Raw genomic sequence first — 18,526 nt, forward strand, 5'->3', positions numbered from 1 at the left:
CCTTCCTGGATAGGCTCCTAACATAGCTGAGGAAACAGGGTGACCGCACCAAAATCCTCCACGGCCCCTTACTTCCAAGTTTCCCAATGAAGCAGGACTGAGTTTCAAATGAAATGTGAAAAGCCCCATAAAAAGAAGCCTTAGCCTGAAGCAGAATTCTGCTGAAGCCGAAAGCTCGCCTCACTATACCTGGTGTGACTGTCCACCTGGCCCTCGTTAAATGGGTTTTATTGGTATAGTTTGAAGGACTCTTTTAACTGCTGGCGTGTTCATCACCGAAGGGCACGAATCCCTGCTGGATTTTCAACCCCTATTTTTTCGGGGGGGGGAGAGAGAAGCAGCCCCATTCCCCCCTCCCTTTCGAGCAAACCGTCTCGCTCCAAGCCCTGCGAGAACCTGAAGCCTCCTCCGGCCTGGCGGGAACCGGCCTCCTCCAACCCACGCGAGAGCAGAGAGCCGCTTCCACCACCCGAGGACTCCCCTCTTCCTCCTCCCGCCTAGTCCTGCCTGCCTCTCCCTTCCCACACACACACACCATTCATTCAGGCCCATCCGGCTTCTCCCTCCCTCCCTCCGCCCGGCGGAGGCTGGCAGGGGGATGACGTCACCGGATCAGGCTGACCGGCAATGGGCGCCATTTTGAAACCCCCAAACCTCCGGCGGCGTCGGCGCTGGCGGTGGCGGCCGCCACAGCAGCAGCAGCAGCAGCGGCAGGGGCAGCGGCGGCAGCAGCAGCTCGGGCACCGGCGTCGCTGGTAGCGGCTCCCTTTCCGGTCGCGGTCGGTTTACGTCTGCCACGCGGGCTTCGCTAGGCCCCGGTCTCCGCCCGCCACACACACGGCGCGACATGGCAGGTGAGGAGAGGGGCGCACCAGAGGCAGCGGCTATGGGGCTGGTTTGGGTGGCCCTGGTCTTGGCGGGCGGAGGCAGGCCTGAGGCCTCGGGGAGCCGGGCTGAGGGAGCTGGAAGGCTTTGGCCTATTTATCTTGGGTTGAGAGAGATACTGAGAGGCGAGGGTCGGGCTTCTCACTGCATTTCTTCCCTTTCCCGTCTCCTCGCAGGGGTGGCCGGCGGCGGCGGAGGCGGCAGCAACGATTTCCAGTGGTGCTTCTCCCAGGTGAAGGGGGCGATCGACGAAGACGTGGCGGAAGGTAAAGGGGGTGGTTGTTGTTGTTGTTTTAATTATCATTTTGGGGTGGGTGGGTTTAGGGGACGGAATGACCCTGGGCTCCTAAGGCAGGGCCTCCGAAAGGCCTCACTTCCTCTCGACCCGGCTTTAAAAACCTCCCGCAATGGGGGGGGGGGGGGAGGAATAATGGTAGAGGAGGCTTCTGCTAGTCCCGGAGCTCCCTCCCAAGGTTGCTGCAGGCCCTTCTCCTCTGCAACAACCTCCCCCCCCCCTCCACCCTTCCTGCAGGGTTGATGGGCCTTCACTTGCAAGGCATCCCGCAGGTCCCCAAGCGATGGATGGGAAGAAGGAAGGGGCTGAGGATGAACCCTGGTTCACACCGCAAGTGTGCCCCCTCCACCCACCCCGGGCCCTTGTTCGGTCTGGAAGCAACATTGGTCTTGAGAAAGTGTTGCCTTTTGCTCGCCTTTTTGTGGTTCGTCCCTTCTCTCCCCAACCCCCCCCCCCACCATCTTCCTCCCCCCTTTTTTGAATATGTGTAGGGGGGATTGCAGAGTCTGACTAAGCTGCTGCTTGCTCTGCTGTCTCCTCACTGTACAGAAAACTGTCTTTTTTTTCCTTTTCTTTTTTTAATGTTCCGGGAGAAATGACAGACAGTGGAACAAGAGGAGCGAAAAGAAAAAAGAGGATTGGGAGTGGGGAGCAGTCTGTCAAGGTTGTCAAGCTACATTCTAGCCATACAAGGGAGGGGAGGAGGCAGCCTCCTCTGAAATTTAGTTTTTAGCAGCAGAAATGTGAAGTCTTCTTTCTGGCAATGTGCAGTTTTAGGTGTACTTTTAAAAATGATATATCAACCAAGGTTAGGTTGAACAAGTTTGTAGCAGAAACCAGCCCAGCCTGTAAAAGTGCCTTAAAAGTTCATTCTTAAGCATGTTAATTCCAAAGTAAATCTTACAAAGTTCTGTTTGATTTATTATCTAGTAATTAAAATTGCAGCCTAACTTGCTGCTTCATTAAAGTAGCTGGCTGGTACCCATGGTATCCTAGAGTTTTATGAAGAGTCTGCATTGTTTTTTGTACAGGTTGTATTTGTAAACTTATTAAATACACTCTTATTAAAAGTTTGGTTATTTTGGATTTTTTAACATTTATACTACTGTCCTTAAAAGCATTTTAATTTGAGTTTGTGTTGTATTCTTGTTGTAGTTTAAAAATAATTCAAAAGACAAAAGTTGTGGGTTTTCTCTTTACAAGAGTGGAGAGGCCAACTTAGGGTGTGGTTTGGAGGAAGATACTGAAACGTCTGTGATTATTAATACTCAGACTGATAATAGGTGACCCTTTAAATATAATATACTTAGAGAATTAAAAATGGTTTGCAGATAAGCGGTTTCCACACTTTCTTGAACCGCTATTTGTTTTCCTGAAAGTGGCATGTTTTCCAAGAAGCAATCCAGTTTCATTAATGCTTACTTGGGTTCATTTGCCATTCTTTGTTTTATTAAGATGTTTATGTGTAGTCAAACCTTCTGAATCATCAGTGGGTTTTATTGCTGTTTGCTTTATGAATAAGTGTAGTAGAAACATTAAATAATTATTGGTGAGATGTGAAAGAGTTCTGTGCTAGAATGGATAGTAGTAAAATAAATTCCAGTATGTGTACTAAATCTAGTATTGTTTTTCAACCTTGATAGTGATATTTGATAGTCTTCACACAGTTCTGTATCTGGGTGGCAGCCAGCTGCAAAACATTGGTAACAAGATGTCTACATGCTTTCATATTGAGCACAGTTAATATTTATGTAGAGAGTTGCATTTAGAGTTCTATTTATAGTGAAACAATTAGCCACACCCACAGTATGTGTGTCTGTCTCTAGCTACTTTGTGTAAGGGGAAGGGGTTACATGAATAAAATACCTGGTCTTGCACCAGGTGGGAATTTATAGAATTAATTAACGGCACTAAAATTTTCCGTAAATACCTTGATCATATCTTCAGTCTTGCAACTTTCTTGCTCATGGTAATAAATGACTGCAGTGCATATCAATTTATCCTGTTTTGAAACAGTTGTTGCAGAATACTTATTTTTGTTGTGAGAAAATAAATTTCTAACTACTTGCTAATGAGAATTAGTTTTTATAAGATTGGCAATTGGTTTAAAAAAGTGGGTAATTTGCCATCTACTGTCCACATTAATTTTTCGGAACAGTCTCAAGGAAGAAAGAATATTGTGCTTATGATCAAAATTACTCTTCTCTGGAGGGCTCCAGAGTCCAGTCCCTCTCAAACTTTATCTTCCAGATCATGTGGAAGCCTCATTGTTTCCATAAAAGTTTACAGTATTTCCTACTCCTGGGCATTGTGACCCATCACATGGCTATAAAAGCTACTGTGGCTTAATTTAGAGAAGAGAAGTTAGAACCACACTGGAGTGCAGAATAGGACAAACTTGCTATTAAATGTGGGTTGTGTGCATGTTATATTAGTATATCGGAATATACTATACTACATGTACAAGGGCATGTTTTATTTTATGGAATATTTGACCATAGCCAGATAACAAATTCACTTAACCAGCATCTCAGCTCTAATTTTTGTCCTTGTTTATTTGGGCATACTTTCACATCTTGCTTCCATTTCCCTTACCACCATTTTTGAAACAACTTGTTCAAGAAACTTTGTAAAAGAAATTGCATTTAGGTTGTTGGGCCCCAAAGAAGGGCACTATAATTGATGATAGTATGTTTTTGCTGTTTTGTCAGTAACATTTTATAATCTTTAGAGATAAGGCAATATGGAGAGTTATGCAACTAATCTTAAAAATAACAATTTTCTGCACTGGGCATAAGCAAAACTATCAACAAAAGTATATGCTAAAAAGAAAACTGACATTCAGGCAGCACATTTGAGAACTTAACCAGTTTTTCAGGATTAAAATTAAAATGTCATAGATCAGAGTACTCCAAACACATGCAAGTAGTTGCTTGCATTTCGCAGTATCACGGGTAATAGAATCAAGCCTGATATATTTGTCAGTAACATGTTTTCCTTTCTGTTCTTATACCCTATCCAAAAAAATTTTTTTACTTAAATACCATGGGTTTTAAAGGAACTTGCTTCCAGGTAAGTGTGGATAGGACTGTACCTATAAGAGTTTTGGAAAATGAGGCCCGTAATTTTTTATTCATATATTTGTGTAATGCCATCTCAATAGTGATACCCCCATGGTGAAAATTACATTGCCAACTTCCTTCTAGCTTTTGCACTAATCACACAATGTATGGAGGTGTGTATTTTATGTATATGTGTGCAAAATAGGCTTCTAAGTTGTGCAACAATCTTCTCCCTCTGAACAACACATAAATTCATAATATAAGACCTATATTAATTCAGATTTTAGGAATACATTTTTTGCATCAGAACCTGATATATATAGTGTTTTCAGCAGTGGCATTCATGTGTACTATACATTCCACCATAACTCCATATAGGTAGGCAATGCTGGGTGAGAAAATTTGACAAGAATGTGTCATCTCCCTGTTCATAACATTTTTATTTTCCTGTCAGTTTCTTGTAGCGTAACGCGAGCCTTGATTTCTCTCCTGACTGTTGACTTTCTGCTACTTGAAGAAATAATACAGAATTCTTTTCTCCAGGCCAAAGTCTTGTCTTTACTCTGTAAAGTACCCATCAAATTGAGGGTACTATATTTTTATAATAATACAGGCATCACCCAACTTGTGCGCGATCAACTTCATGCATGACCACGTATATGCGTGGTGCCAACAAATAACTAACTAACTAACTAACCCAAAACGGTGAGAGAGAGCTAGAAAGTCCTTGTGGCTCACAAGGAAACCCTCCCCAGAGCCTGAAGAGGACACCAGTGAGCCAAAAGTAAAAAAACAACAACTCCAGGGGCTCTGAAATGGTATGCAGGAACTCTCACTGCTGCCGTGCTACCCCATTCAACAGCTGTTTGGCTGGAAGCTGTATGTACTGCAGTAGGCTCCCCACTTATGCATGTGGGGCCCTGGAACGTAACTCTTCATAAGTGGGGAGTCACCTGTACTGTACTATGGAACTGGGAATTATGGATTATAGTTCCCTGTTGTCTGTACATACTGTTGTAAACACATATTGGACAGTTATGGATGCTTGTACCTGCTTAATTAATCAAGATGTGTAATAGACTGGTGGGTGTGCATCAGCCTCTTTGTTCCTTTCCTTGCACAAGTGAGCAAATAAACCAGGAAATCTGAGATTAACTATCATTTCTGGCTTTGTGTGAACTGACAAAGTGTTGTTAATGGCTCTGAAACAAGCCACAGTATGAAGTTCACAAATCTTAAATGACTTATTAAGCTGACATGTGCACATCCAAACACAGCCATTATATATTGTGTGAAGCTGCCCTTAAGGCAGGGGTCGGAAACCTAAGGTCCATGGGCCACTTAACTGGACCATGCACCCCTGCCGGTCGGTCGACTCCCATGCACTGTGCTAAACCAGCGCAGAACAGAGGAGGGACTGCCTTCCACAACACTGGCCGGCTTCCCATTGGCTGCAGGAAGCTCCTGCAGCCAATGGGAAGCTGCGCACGCTTCCTCCGTGCTGGAAGGAGCGCCAAAAATAGCGTTTGCGCATGCATGCACTCCGGTCCACCGCAGCGTCTGCGTGACGTGAACCAGCCCAAGCCACAAAACCTTTGCCGACTCCTGCCTTGAGGTTATCGGCTACAAGTTGATAGACCACACCATATCTTGCTGTGGCTTAATAATATCCTTTAAACTTGAATTTTAGATAAGCTATAAAGAACTTTATACTTTTATGTTATGATGCTGTTTTTGTGCTGAAACATCACAACTAGTAACTAATCGGTGTTTGGGAGTGTTTTAATGCATTCTTATGAATTACCATATTTTTCACTCTATAAGACGCACCCGGCCATAATACGCACCTAGTTTTTAGAGGAGGAAAACAAAAAAAGCCAGCAAGAGCCACAGACATGCTCACTTGGTGTGGCTCTTTAAAGTTAAAGTGGCTCTTGCTGACTTTTCCAGGAGGTGGAAGAAGGGTCTGATGGGCTGCCCTCTGTCTCTTCTCTCACTGCCCTGAAAAGCCAGAGCAAGCTGTGCAGCTATTGCTGAAGCCAGGAAGCCAGCAACCCAGAAGCGCTGCGCAGCTCTCGCTCTTGCTGTGCTGGCTTCAGCGATAGCTGCGCAGCCTGCATCCGCTCCATAAGACGCACGCACATTTCCCCTTACTTTTTAGGAGGAAAAAAAGTGTGTCTTATGGAGCGAAAAATACGGTATGTGTAGCCTTAAATAAGTGAAAATTTCAAAGCATTTATTGAAATGATCTCACATGCCACTTATTTTTTATTGATCTGGTACAGAAGGTGTGGTGCTATTAGAATAATAATGGGCTCGAAAGTGCTGATTTGAGTATAGCAAGATATTTTGGTAAATGAGGCTGCAATCATATATACACCTTAGAATAGCCCATTGAACTTGGTGGGGCATAGTTCTCCGTAGACATGTTAAGGATTGTATGGTTAAATATCACTTTTGCTTATATTTTAACTAAAAAACATTTTTTGGGGGGGAGGGTGATCAATGTTACTTCCTTATCCCAATGTTGTGCTTTTGATTTTGAAGCTTTGTATCAACCAGATATGTAAACTGACTTGATCCTCAACATAGTAACTGAGCTTTGCAGAATCTTCCTTTCTTGTTCATCACTTACCCACTCCCACTCTCCCTACATACATTGTCAGCACTTTGTACATGCTGCACACCATTAATTTTGCCTTTGCTGTGTTCTTTGACACACAGTATGGTAGGACTGGTGCATTTGGACCTGTCCACTCTTTAAATGTTGCTAATGTAGATGGTAAAGCCCTGTTGTGCTTTCTCCCATCTTGAGGAATAGCACTGTAGCAATTCTATTTATTTATTTTAAAGCATTTCCAAACTGCTCCTTATCTTTAAAATCCCAAAGTGGTGTACAGTATACAACCACTGTGTACAGTATAAAAGCATTTGTTGAAACAAAACTATAGCCTAAAATCAATAAAACGGTTTAGAAACACAAAGCTATGTAAAAACAAATAAAACAGATTCAGGGGATTCAAAAACATAAATATTGTGGCTGTGCATGCAGGCTCCTATACACACTGGTGATGAAAAGTGGATGGGGGGGAGGAGCCATCTGCTGATGCATGTCTGTTCAGCCAGAGGAAACCACTACTTCAGGCAAGCAAGAAATTGAATCCCTAAGCTATATAAGAATGTACCATATCACATAAGATATGCTCTAAGAGGCGTAACATTTTGAGATACGTACTCATTTCAAACCATCTTTCTTATTGGCAATACTAGATTCTCTGGTTTTACTTTTGAAGGATGTGACTAATTCCATATAGAAGCAACTTTGATTTTTCAGCAAACTCATTTTCAGCTGGGCAGATGTCTTGGCACTCATGCCTGTAATCCTGCACTGCAGAGTTTCTTCCTAACTGCATGGTTCAAAGTGCTTTAAGAGCATTGCTATAAGCAAGTGGTCTAACTTGCTTAAAAAGTAAGCTATTATTTGTTGTCACCATCAGGCCCTCCCTCAAGTCCTCTGGCATATGCAGAGAGGTTGGGGTCTTCCTGTCTGTGCATGGGTGGTGTAATGTAGAGAAAAGAAGATTGAAGGGACTCCTGTTATACCTTACCTTCTGAAAAATTGTACTGCAATTGGAAGACTCAAGGAAATATGTGTACTGCTGGTCATTCTGCTTATATTCTTTGGCAAAATTGCAGTTCTTATGCCAAGCCATCCCATGGCATGATTCTTCAAAACTTATGCATTCAAAGAGTTAAAAATAACCTCAAGTTCATCTAGTCCAACTGATCAAAAAAATCCAGTATGTTTTTAACTGGTTACCATTCAGAATTTACATAAAGCTGTGTGATAGGGATACTTATCAGTAATCTACTGGGGTTCATGTGCTTCCCAGGATCATGCCCTATATGTTAGGTCCACAGTGCCTCCTTTCAAAAGATGATTTTAAAAAATCAGATAATTTATATGTAGTAAGAAAAGCTTCCTAATGATTATCATACTATAATAAGAAAAGAAAAAAATAGTACACTCGGGTTGTACTCCTGCCTTCATGTTTCTGTGCAGTAAAGGGTTGACCAAGCCATCAGTTCATTGTATTTTTTTGTGGATAGTTGAAGGCACAGAAACCCTATCTAGTACACCAATGCACAGCTCCAGGATTATGAGCTTAGTTTGAAGCAAAATCAAATATGAAAGTTCATTTCATGCAGGCAACTTATTCCTACTACCAAACCTCCCTCATGTGTCTAAATACAGGCACAGGGCATTTAAGGTCAAAGCAATGTTGCTGACTGACTTTCTGCTTAGAGACAGAAGAACAGCAGTGCTGATCTGACGGATCCTCACCTTTCTTCTATCGCTGATTTGGCAAGCTATTGATTAATTCCTTCAATGCTGTAATGTGGCCTAGAAACAAAATATAGTACTACCATGCTGTCTTGTCATGACTGATTCTTATAACCTTTTGCTGCCTATTGAGAAGATATATGCCTAATCTTTGAAAATCTTAAAAGTATAAATGATTGTTATACTTTGTCATATTGTTAAAAATGGATTAGACCTGAGTATTGCAAATAAGTAACTGAAGAAACTAAAGGTCTAAATCTAAAAATGTTAGCAAAATCAGTATATTGCTTATAGAATTTAGCAGGTATTGGTATTTTAACTTTCTGAAACATCACAGGCATTCAAACCTACTTAGGCCACCAAGTGAACAGGAAATACATGAGTAGCTGTTGTATGTTTTGTCACTTGGGAACTACTTTTACCTTAACTGATCTAAATAGCTAGGAAATTCAATGGACTTTAGCTTAGAATTGTCCTCATTTTTGAGAGACAAACAGATGTAACACTTAAACATCCCAATAAGATGTTTGCATTCTAATTTAAGGATTTGGGCCCTAGCTATTAAACTTTTTGCCAAAGTTGGAATCAGGATGATAGTCTCAAAAAGACTGGTAAGGATCCACATGTAGCAAAAGCATCCTGTACAAAAAGTGAACATACAGTGCAAAAGTTATGAAGTGTATATAAATAGTTTTTCATGCATTACTTGTGGATAACATTGCTTATATAGTCATCAGGTAATCTTCCGTATTGGGAACATTTGCAGAGCAAAACATGTGCCCCTCCATTGCCTCAGCATTAGTGTTCACCATACCTTGCAGATATTCCATGCTTCCCTTCAAGTGTCTTGAAAGCAAATGTGTTAGTATTTGCTATTTATTTTAATATAAAGAGGGTTGTATCTTCATGGGAACACTAATGCGGGAACATTAGAAAAAATAGCATATACAACAGGCTTACTGGTCATGTTTTAATGTCCCATGGGAATTTTAATTTGCAGCAAAACAGGAACAGGCAGAAACAGTGTCCAACCAGTGATTATTAGGGATTTGGGGGATTAGATTGTGGAATTGCCTCCTAGATATTGGTTTGTGGAATTTCAAAGGGTTCAGTGCCAGTTTTGCTAACATCTTAATGAAACTTCTGAGAAAGAACATCAACCTTTTTGGAGTGAGGTGCCATCAGTATGCTGATGACACCCAACCCCTTGCTTTAATTGCTAAACATTGAGGTGCTGCTATTTAGGGTTGCCATATTTTGAAGAGCAAAAAAGAGAGTGCTATGATGCAATTTGCCTCAGATTTTACCCCTGAAAAAGAGGACATGTCATGGAAAAAGAGGACATAGGGCAACCCTATCTGTTCTGAATATGTGGAAAGATGTAGCCATGTGAAGAAGGGGTAACAGATTGACACTGAATCCAAACAAAAAAGGTTTGATACTAGCATCCTGCAAAAAAGGTACATTTTCCTATAATTGATTGCCGTTTCAGTCTTCCTATCAGAACTGGAACCAAGAGTAGGACTGGGTTATCAACATACAGTGGTGCCCCGCAAGACGAATGCCTCGCAAGACGAAAAACCCGCTAGACGAAAGGGTTTTCCGTTTTTCGATGCGCTTCACAAGACGAATTTCCCTATGGGCTTGCTTTGCAAGACAAAAACGTCTTGCGAGTCTTGCGATTTTTTTCGCCCCCCCTTTTTCTAAGCCGCTAATAGCCGCTAAGCCGCTAATAGCTTTTAAGCCGCTAAGCCGCTAATAGCTTTTAAGCCGCTAAGCCGCTAATAGGGTTGCTTCGCAAGACGAAAAAACCGCTAGACGAAGAGACTCGCAGAACGAATTATTTTCCTCTTGCGAGGCACCACTGTATTGTCCCAAACTGGTCTGAAGTCTATATCACGATGTGGGAAAAACAATGAAGCATGACAATTACTCTACATCGCTTCATCCTTATTTCAGACATTGTGATATATCGGCATATTGCGATGTTTAGCTGATGCTATATCACAACGTTGAAAACCTTGTGATATATTGATTGTACAGTATGTTGATCACCCAGCTCTATTCAAGTGTTGTCCTGAACCTTCTCTTTGATGAGCACTTATCTGCAGGACCAAAAATAGTTCTATGCCAGGTCCATCTGTTGTGGAGGTGCCACCTAATTATGACCTTGTGGTAGACTTCTGTTGAAAAATAATTAAAGCAAGTTACACTTTGATGACATAGAAGACATGGTTTGGAATAAGAAGAAAATGGGTAGTCATCATGCACATATTAACATAAGTTTGTGGAAGCAATTTTCCAAAATAGCTTCTAGACTTAGTCCTGCAACAGAATTCCATGAACTATGGCACCTATGTTTGTAAAATGTATGCTGAATGATACATTTTGTGGTGTTTATAATAGTTAATGTAATGTTGATAATTCAAATAATTGTTAAAATATGTGGAAAAGAATGTCTTCCTGGTTGCATGTTATTGCCCACAACATATATTTGGGACAAAGAGGGATTTTAGTGTATCAGTGATTGGCCAATAGTGTTGCCTCCAAATCAAAATACAATAGCAAAGGCTTTTTCTGACTCTGGTTTAAAGATAAAAGTTAAGCCTTTTCTAGCATAGAAATGCAGTTATGGGAAAACTTCATCTGATGACATTGTCAGATGTCTTATTGCTTGTTTGTGGCCCCTGACACATGTTTGTGCCCTCTGTCCTACCCACAAAATAGGGCATACATTTGCATATATTGATACAAAACAAATGCAGACATTTCGTGGCTGGGATCGGAGACCCAATATGCATACAGTGTACTGTGCCTAGACAATCCTGTTGGCACTTCTGAAGGAACATAATCTAGTTCATCAATAAAAATGTGCTTCAAAGGGTTTTCTGAACAAGGCAACTTTTAGTTCCATACATAAGAAAGTCAGGTGGCCTGATTAATGTTATGTGTCATATGACATTATCATGGTAGTATGAAACTGCTCCCAGATAATAGGACAAGATTGCTTACTGAGTTCTTCTGTGTTCTCTTAGAATCTCTGGCAAAATTATAAGTGTGTATTTTGTCTTGGTTGCTGAATTCATGCTGTTGGAAAAGAGGGGATTTTTTTATAGCGGAAAACAATTGATTCAAGAGGTCCATCTGTGCAGCTTAACCTTTCCATTCAGCTGATAGTAAACCATTTATAGCTATATGCAGGCAAACACAAGGCTTTAAGCATACTGGGTATAAAAATATTTCCCAGATGCTTGAATGAAGCACCACAATAAGAGGTCTTGTCTGATTGTTATAATTCAGTGACTGTGTTTTGAGTTTATTTTTTAAATTACAAGATCTGGATTATTTTGTTTTGAAGGGACTTTTTTGTCTTATGCTTAATCTTTAGTTTTTGTTCGTGCATAGATGCTGTTAATGTAGGAGCTTTAATTTGCTATTTGTAGTTATATGCTAACATAGCTTCCCATATCACTCTAGTTAGAGGCTGTCTAAGAATAGAAGTGATTATAACTTGCTCACAAAAATTCACATATAAAATCTTTCTGAATGGTGCATTTGCATTCAAGAACCTGAGTTTTCCCTGTAGAGGGAAAGCATTTTTTGTCAAAATGCTTAGTGGTTAGAATCTCTTGGGTCATTATTTTCAGTATCTTATGGGAAGGTATAGCAGTTGTAGAAAATTAATGTTTTGTCTAAAATAAGTTGTACATGCCTAGTACCATCTGGAAAAGAAGATTGCAAAATAGTGTATCAGGTCTTGAACCTGAGTTGGTGGATGTGTGGCTAGCTCATGTGTTATGGGCTTGCGCCAAAGCTGAGCAGTTACAATATTGGTACAACATTCTATATCACTATTGAATTTCCTTTCACCATAGTTCTAGTAGAACTATGCTGGAAGAGCAAGTGGTCTGTTCAATCTAATCTTCTTTGCTTGGTGCTCAGAGCCTTGAGGAACAATAGTTTATTGCACATTTGCCTCATCATTACCGTATTTTTTGCTCTATAAGACGCACCAGACCACAAGACACACCTAGTTTTTGGAGGAGGAAAACAAGAAAAAAAAATATTCTGAATCCCAGAAGCCAGAACAGCAAGAGGGATCGCTGCACAGAACAGCAAGAGGAATCGCTGCGCAGCGAAAGCAGCGATCCCTCTTGCTGTTCTGACTTCTGGGATAGCTGCGCAGCCTGCATTTGCTCCATAAGACGCACACACATTTTCCCTTACTTTTTAGAAGGGAAAAAGTGAGTCTTATAGAGCAAAAATACAGTATATTCTCCCCACTCTCTATGGGTGAGGTTCAACTATTGTTGCACTTTGGTGTAGAATATGTGCATTGGGGATGCTGTGAATTTGCTCCAAGGTGGATCTGGGCTCATTGACAAAGCTTGCCAAATGCCTTCTTAGAATGCAGGTGTTCAAAAACCTCAAATCTGGTTCTCAAATCTTAGCTTGAGAAACCAGCTAGTAGCACTTGAGGCCAAATTGCATTTTTCACTTCAGCCTGGAATTCTCTGATCTATTGCTCTTAAAAAAAATCCTCTTGAAGAGGCCATCTACAGCATGGATAAGAGACTTAACCCTGTGTCTCTTAGTCCCAACCATGTTTTAAGTTTTCCGACCATGTTACTTACAAGTGCAGTTTTGGATTCTTAGCATGAAGGAGAAGAAAGTGAGTGGCAAAGGAAGCACTCTCTTCTCTGTGCCCTTCTCTGATGCAAAATATCCTTTACCAAACTGAAGCTGTGTTTGACAACTTAGTGGTTGCAAATCCTTGTTTCCTAGCCTCTACCAGCACAGGATCTCACAAATGTGGAACTGTCCATTTATCATACATAGCTACAATGCTGGTTCCCCAGCAATATCTATGCCTGTTTTGGTGGATGGGGGGCAGTAAGGTCATATATCGGCTTGTCCCTTTGGTTTGAGGGACACTTAATGACATACATTTAGATTCATGCAAGCCTCCCTGCCCCACAGCATATATATGATAACTACAGTGGTGCCTCGGGTTACATACGCTTCAGGTTACAGACTCCACTAACCCATAAATAGTGCTTCAGGTTAAGAACTTTGTTTCAGGATGAGAACAGAAATTGTGCTCCGGCGTCGCAGCAGCAGCAGGAGGCCTCATTAGCTAAAGTGGTCTTCAGGTTAAGAACAGTTTCAGGTTAAGTACGGACCTCCGGAACGAATTAAGTACTTAACCCGAGGTACCACTGTATACAGAAATCTACAGAAGGGGAGATGGTAATTCTGGCTGTCGTTAGCAAATTGTCATTTCTGTGTCTTCTTCTAGTATGCCATTCTTAAGATAACCAACTATTAGCTTTGGATCTGCTGGCATATTTTTTACTAGAATTTCTGATAAAATTCTAAAATGTCTGAATCTTCATACATGCCTAATAAGGTGGAATATATTTGTTTCAGGCATTTCACATTTCCATCAACAATCTGTAATTTCTGGGTATATTATTTAATCAGCATATATTGTCCCCACTTAGGCTGATATTTGTGTTCTAGAGACTCTAAATTGGTTAAGAACTTGCATATTCTACTCCCTTTGTTATCAAACATAATTCATGTTTTACACCTTCTTGGGTCACTTAGTGAACCACAAATTCATAAAAGTTTTAAGTATATCTCTAATTTCAATGTATAGTGTAACAAGGGTAAAGGTATAGGTACCCCTGACCATTAGGTCCAGTCGCGGACGACTCTGGGGTTGCGGCGCTCATCTCGCTCTATAGGCCGAGGGAGCTGGTGTTTAACCGCAGACAGCTTCTAGGTCATGTGGCCCCATAACTAGCAATTTCTGAAGTCTGCCTGTGACTAGGAATTCAATTTGAGCTAGCAGACTGAATCACTGCCAAAAAAAAGGTTATAAAGAGTGGTAACTCTTACTAGAGGTAATGAATATATCTTTCTAGAGAACTATGGATGACGTTATTTTTTATTATGGAAGTCACTCAAAGAATATTCTAATCTAGTTCTCTAGGGTTTTCATTTGCGTAAAAAAAATCACTTGTGTGGTAGAAGATACAAACCATTTCAGACAGCACAAGCTTATGCTCATTGGCTTACACTTCCTGTTTCCCATTATTGCATCTAAAATTGTTAATATGGAGCTTTGAATATCCATGCATAACTTTGAAACAAGAATGATTTCCTCTCCAACACCATCCATTATTACATTTATATGGGCCAGATAAATTATCTCACTAACTGCCCAAAGGTTATGGAAATCTGTTTGCAGGTGGTTCGTTCTATTAATCTAAAATACCAATTTTACCATCCCAAACCTGTTTTTCTCCAAAGCATGTTGCTATGTCTTCAGTAGAGACTGCTTCAGATTGCAGCCTAAGAAACATAAAAGAGTGAGGCCAGGGTCCACAGAGCTACACAACTGTGTAGTACTGTCTCCTCAAGTTGTGAGGTTCAGTTGTGTGTAGCAGCCCAAACACAAGCACATCCTATGCCACATAATTAGTTAATTTTGAAACTGAAGCAGTTCATAGTATCATAGAATTGTAGAGTTGGAAGGGACTGCAAACGTCATCTAGCCAACCCCCCTCCAATGCAGGAATCACAGCCAAATAATCCATAACACCCAACTTCTGTTTTAAAACCTCCAATGAAGGAAAGTTCACTTCCTTCCAAGGTAGGTTTTTTTTCACTGTTGAACAGCTCTTACCATCAGAAAGTTATTCCTAATGTTGAATACACATCTCACTGATTCAACATAGGTGTGTTTGAGTGTGCATCTGTGTAGCTACTTGGATTCTGGCCTATAGGTTTAGCATGATAGTGTGTACCTTAACTTTAGAAATCACTATTACCCTGCTTATACTGCTCACTAGAGGGAAGAGGAATTACCATATTTTTCACCCTATAGGACGCACGTTTTCCCCTCCAAAAATGAAGGGGAAATGTGTGTGCGTCCTATGGGGCGAATGCAGGCTTTCGGTGAAGCCTGGAGAGCGAGAGGGGTTGGTGCACACCGACCCCTCTCACTCTGCAGGCTTCGCGGACCTCTCTGCAAGCAGCGGGCCTCCCCCGCCCCAGCCCTGCGCCTGGGGGGGGAATAATTTTCCCCCTTTATTTCCCCCCAAAAAAACTAGGTGCACCTTATGGGACGGTGCGTCCTATAGGGCGAAAAATACGGTAAGTAAACTCTAGGAATACTGACATCAGAGTGTTACCTTATGGTAAGGGAAATGGGTATGGGGGCATAAAAAGCACCGCAGACTTCATTCTCATTTTATTGAGATTTGCTCAAGTCTGCCAATATCTTAGCATGTTTCCTTAAGAAAAAGGAATATCTCCATTCTCTCCTCAGCTCTGTTATTGTAGTGTTTCAAATTTATTCACTGAATAATTCAAAATTTAGAATCTTAATGCTAGTAAGTACATCCAGTGTAGCAGTAATCTTTCTCGCACAATAGAATATAATAACCAAGCGGGCTGGGGAACAGATTACGTCTAGTTATTAGATAATGTTCAAGGAGCTCTTTCATCCATTGAAGGGCAAGACTGGATCCAACCCAATATGTTTTATCCCTTCCAAGCTGATAAATTAATGCCATGGTCATAGTGTTTGTAGCTTTCTATAACCTTGAGGGCTTTTAAAATGGAAAGCCACATTTTCAAATGTTGTTGTGTTAGAGTATTATTACAATCAGTCGTATATACATTTTGTCAAACAAATAAATAAAACACTGAGTGGCTTTCCATGTGTCCTTTAGGTAGAGTTTAGGCTTATGCACCCATGACCTTTAGACAACATTCATTACTAGGATTATTTATTTATTTGCATTTATATACCACTGCTCTGCCAAGGCATCCAAGGCAGTTTACCATTTTAAAATACTAAAGCAAATAAATTATATCAAATGTACAGTAGTGAAGTCTTCTCGGGCCAACTGGGAGCTGATGGCACAAGCTTCCTGGCCTGGGCTCCCTCGCTTCTCCCTTCCCTCAGGTCACACAGAGCTCCAGGGAGTGTGGGAAAGGAGCTACCCCAACAGTTCTCTCAGACCGTTGATGTTTCTGTCAGGAGCCGATGGTATGTGTGCCCAATTTTATCCTAAATTTTCATTTGTCATATTGTTACAGTAGCGCTAGGTTGCATGCTTTTAAATGCAGGCAGTAGCTGTTGGTGCAGCAGAGCAGGGAGGAGAAATGACATTGTGGAGGCTCAGCGGCCTCTCAGGAACCAGCAGTGGCGCCAGGTGTTCAGAAGACCGGTGACCAACCCTGCCTACGCTGCCCCACTGACCATCACTGCATATAGGCGGCCTTCTCTTTGTACTTTGAGCATCCATGACTGCCTAAGCTGCTTGTGAATTTCAAAAGGCATCTTGACATCCATAGCTGGTGCCCATTGTAACTGGTAGGGAGGAAGGCAAACAGGAGATAGCGTCGGAGACAATGACTGCCGGAGCCACAGCCAATGACAGGCAAAACTGACTCCTAGTTTTGTCCACATCCTTCTCCCTGCTGAGTTCTACAGTGGAAGCACAATAAATGACTTGGACAAAGGAATTGAAGGGGTGCTAATCAAATTTGCAGATGACACCAAACTGGGAGGGGTAGCCAATGTTGCAGAAGACAGAACTGGGATTCTAGACTGTCTTAACAGATTGAAGAACTGGGACCAAACTGACAGAATGAATTTCAATAGGGACAAATGTAAGGTTCTACATGGAGGCAGGAAGAACCAGCTGCACAAATATGAGAGGGGGGACACCTGGCTTGCTGGTAGTATGTGTGAAAAGGATCTGGGGATCTTAGTAGACCACAAGCTTAACATGAGTAAACAGTGTTATGAAGCAGTGAAAAAAGCTAATGCTATTCTAGGCTGCATCAACTGAACTATAGTGTCCAGATCAAGGGAAGTCATAGTACTGTTCTGTTCTGTGTGCATAGGAGGGTGATCAAGATGACAGAGAGTCTGGAAACAAAGGCTTATGAGGAAAGGTTGAGGGAGCTGGGTATGTTTAGCCTGGAAAAGAAGCGACTGTGAGGAGGTATGATAGCCTTCTTCAAATATCTAAATGGCTGTCACATGGAAGATGGAGCAAGCTTTTTTCTTCTGCTCAGAGGGTAGGACCCAAACCATTGGATTCAAGTTACAAGAAAGGAGATTCCAACTAAACATGAGGAAGAACTTTATGACAGTAAGATCTGTTCAACAGTGGAATGGACTCTCTCGGGAGGTTGTGGACTCCCCTTCCTTGGAGGCTTTTCAGCAGAGGCTGGATGGCCACCTGTCCTGGATGTTTTACTTGAGATTCCTGCATTGTAGGGGGTTGGACTAGAAGTCCCTTCCAACCCTACAGTTCTGTGATTCTTTGATTTTAGAGTCATAAGAAGGAGGAACCTGACAGTCAGTGCTACTCCCTGAAATAGTTGTAGGTTACGGCAGGCGGGTGGGGATTGGATGACAGCAGATTGGATTTGGTGGGGCAATGCTCCATTCACTGAAATGAGCCAACCTCCCTTGCATCTTGTTATCTTTAACATTTCCACACTCAGTGTTGAGTGCACAAATTTGAGATTGTTCTTCATAATGTTTGGACTACTTAAAAGGTGATGAAAGCTTGTAGAGAGAACCCATCACTTTTAATAGTACAGTTGAAAATCAGCCTGCAAATTTCATGTGGACCTGTTGTCCATTCAATTGTATACCCTGTTCTTAAGGTACTTGGCTCACTTTACACATTATAATACTTCTGTCTCTGTTTTCTGTTTACAGCTGACATTATCTCAACAGTTGAATTTAATTACTCTGGAGATCTTCTTGCAACAGGAGACAAGGGTGGCAGAGTGGTTATATTTCAAAGGGAACCAGAGGTCAGTACCATTTAAAACAATAAAAAGTGGTTCTTCTCCCTTGCTGTTTATGTTTAAAGTGAATGGTATCACAACATCACATCA

General features: G+C 41.5%; 1 protein-coding gene across 3 annotated transcripts in view; it reads left to right on the forward strand.

Moving 5' to 3' along the window:
* The first annotated feature begins 702 nt into the window (after positions 1–702).
* Positions 703–18,526, forward strand: part of PPP2R2D (protein phosphatase 2 regulatory subunit Bdelta) — a 30,408-nt gene continuing 12,584 nt past the window's right edge. Inside the window, exons 1-4 of one of the 3 annotated variants that reach the window (XM_081912790.1) lie at positions 703–854; positions 1,062–1,151; positions 16,569–16,652; positions 18,345–18,442. In XM_081912790.1, coding sequence (XP_081768916.1) covers positions 848–854; positions 1,062–1,151; positions 16,569–16,652; positions 18,345–18,442 — 279 coding nt within the window. In that variant the 5' untranslated portion in view covers positions 703–847. Of the gene's footprint in view, positions 855–1,061; positions 1,152–4,241; positions 4,253–16,568; positions 16,653–18,344; positions 18,443–18,526 lie in introns of those variants that run through there. The other 2 variants (XM_081912791.1, XM_081912792.1) reach the window with 2 other exon arrangements.

Source organism: Podarcis melisellensis, assembly GCF_964234715.1.
Source record: "Podarcis melisellensis genome assembly, chromosome: 5".
Classification (NCBI taxonomy): domain Eukaryota; kingdom Metazoa; phylum Chordata; class Lepidosauria; order Squamata; family Lacertidae; genus Podarcis; species Podarcis melisellensis.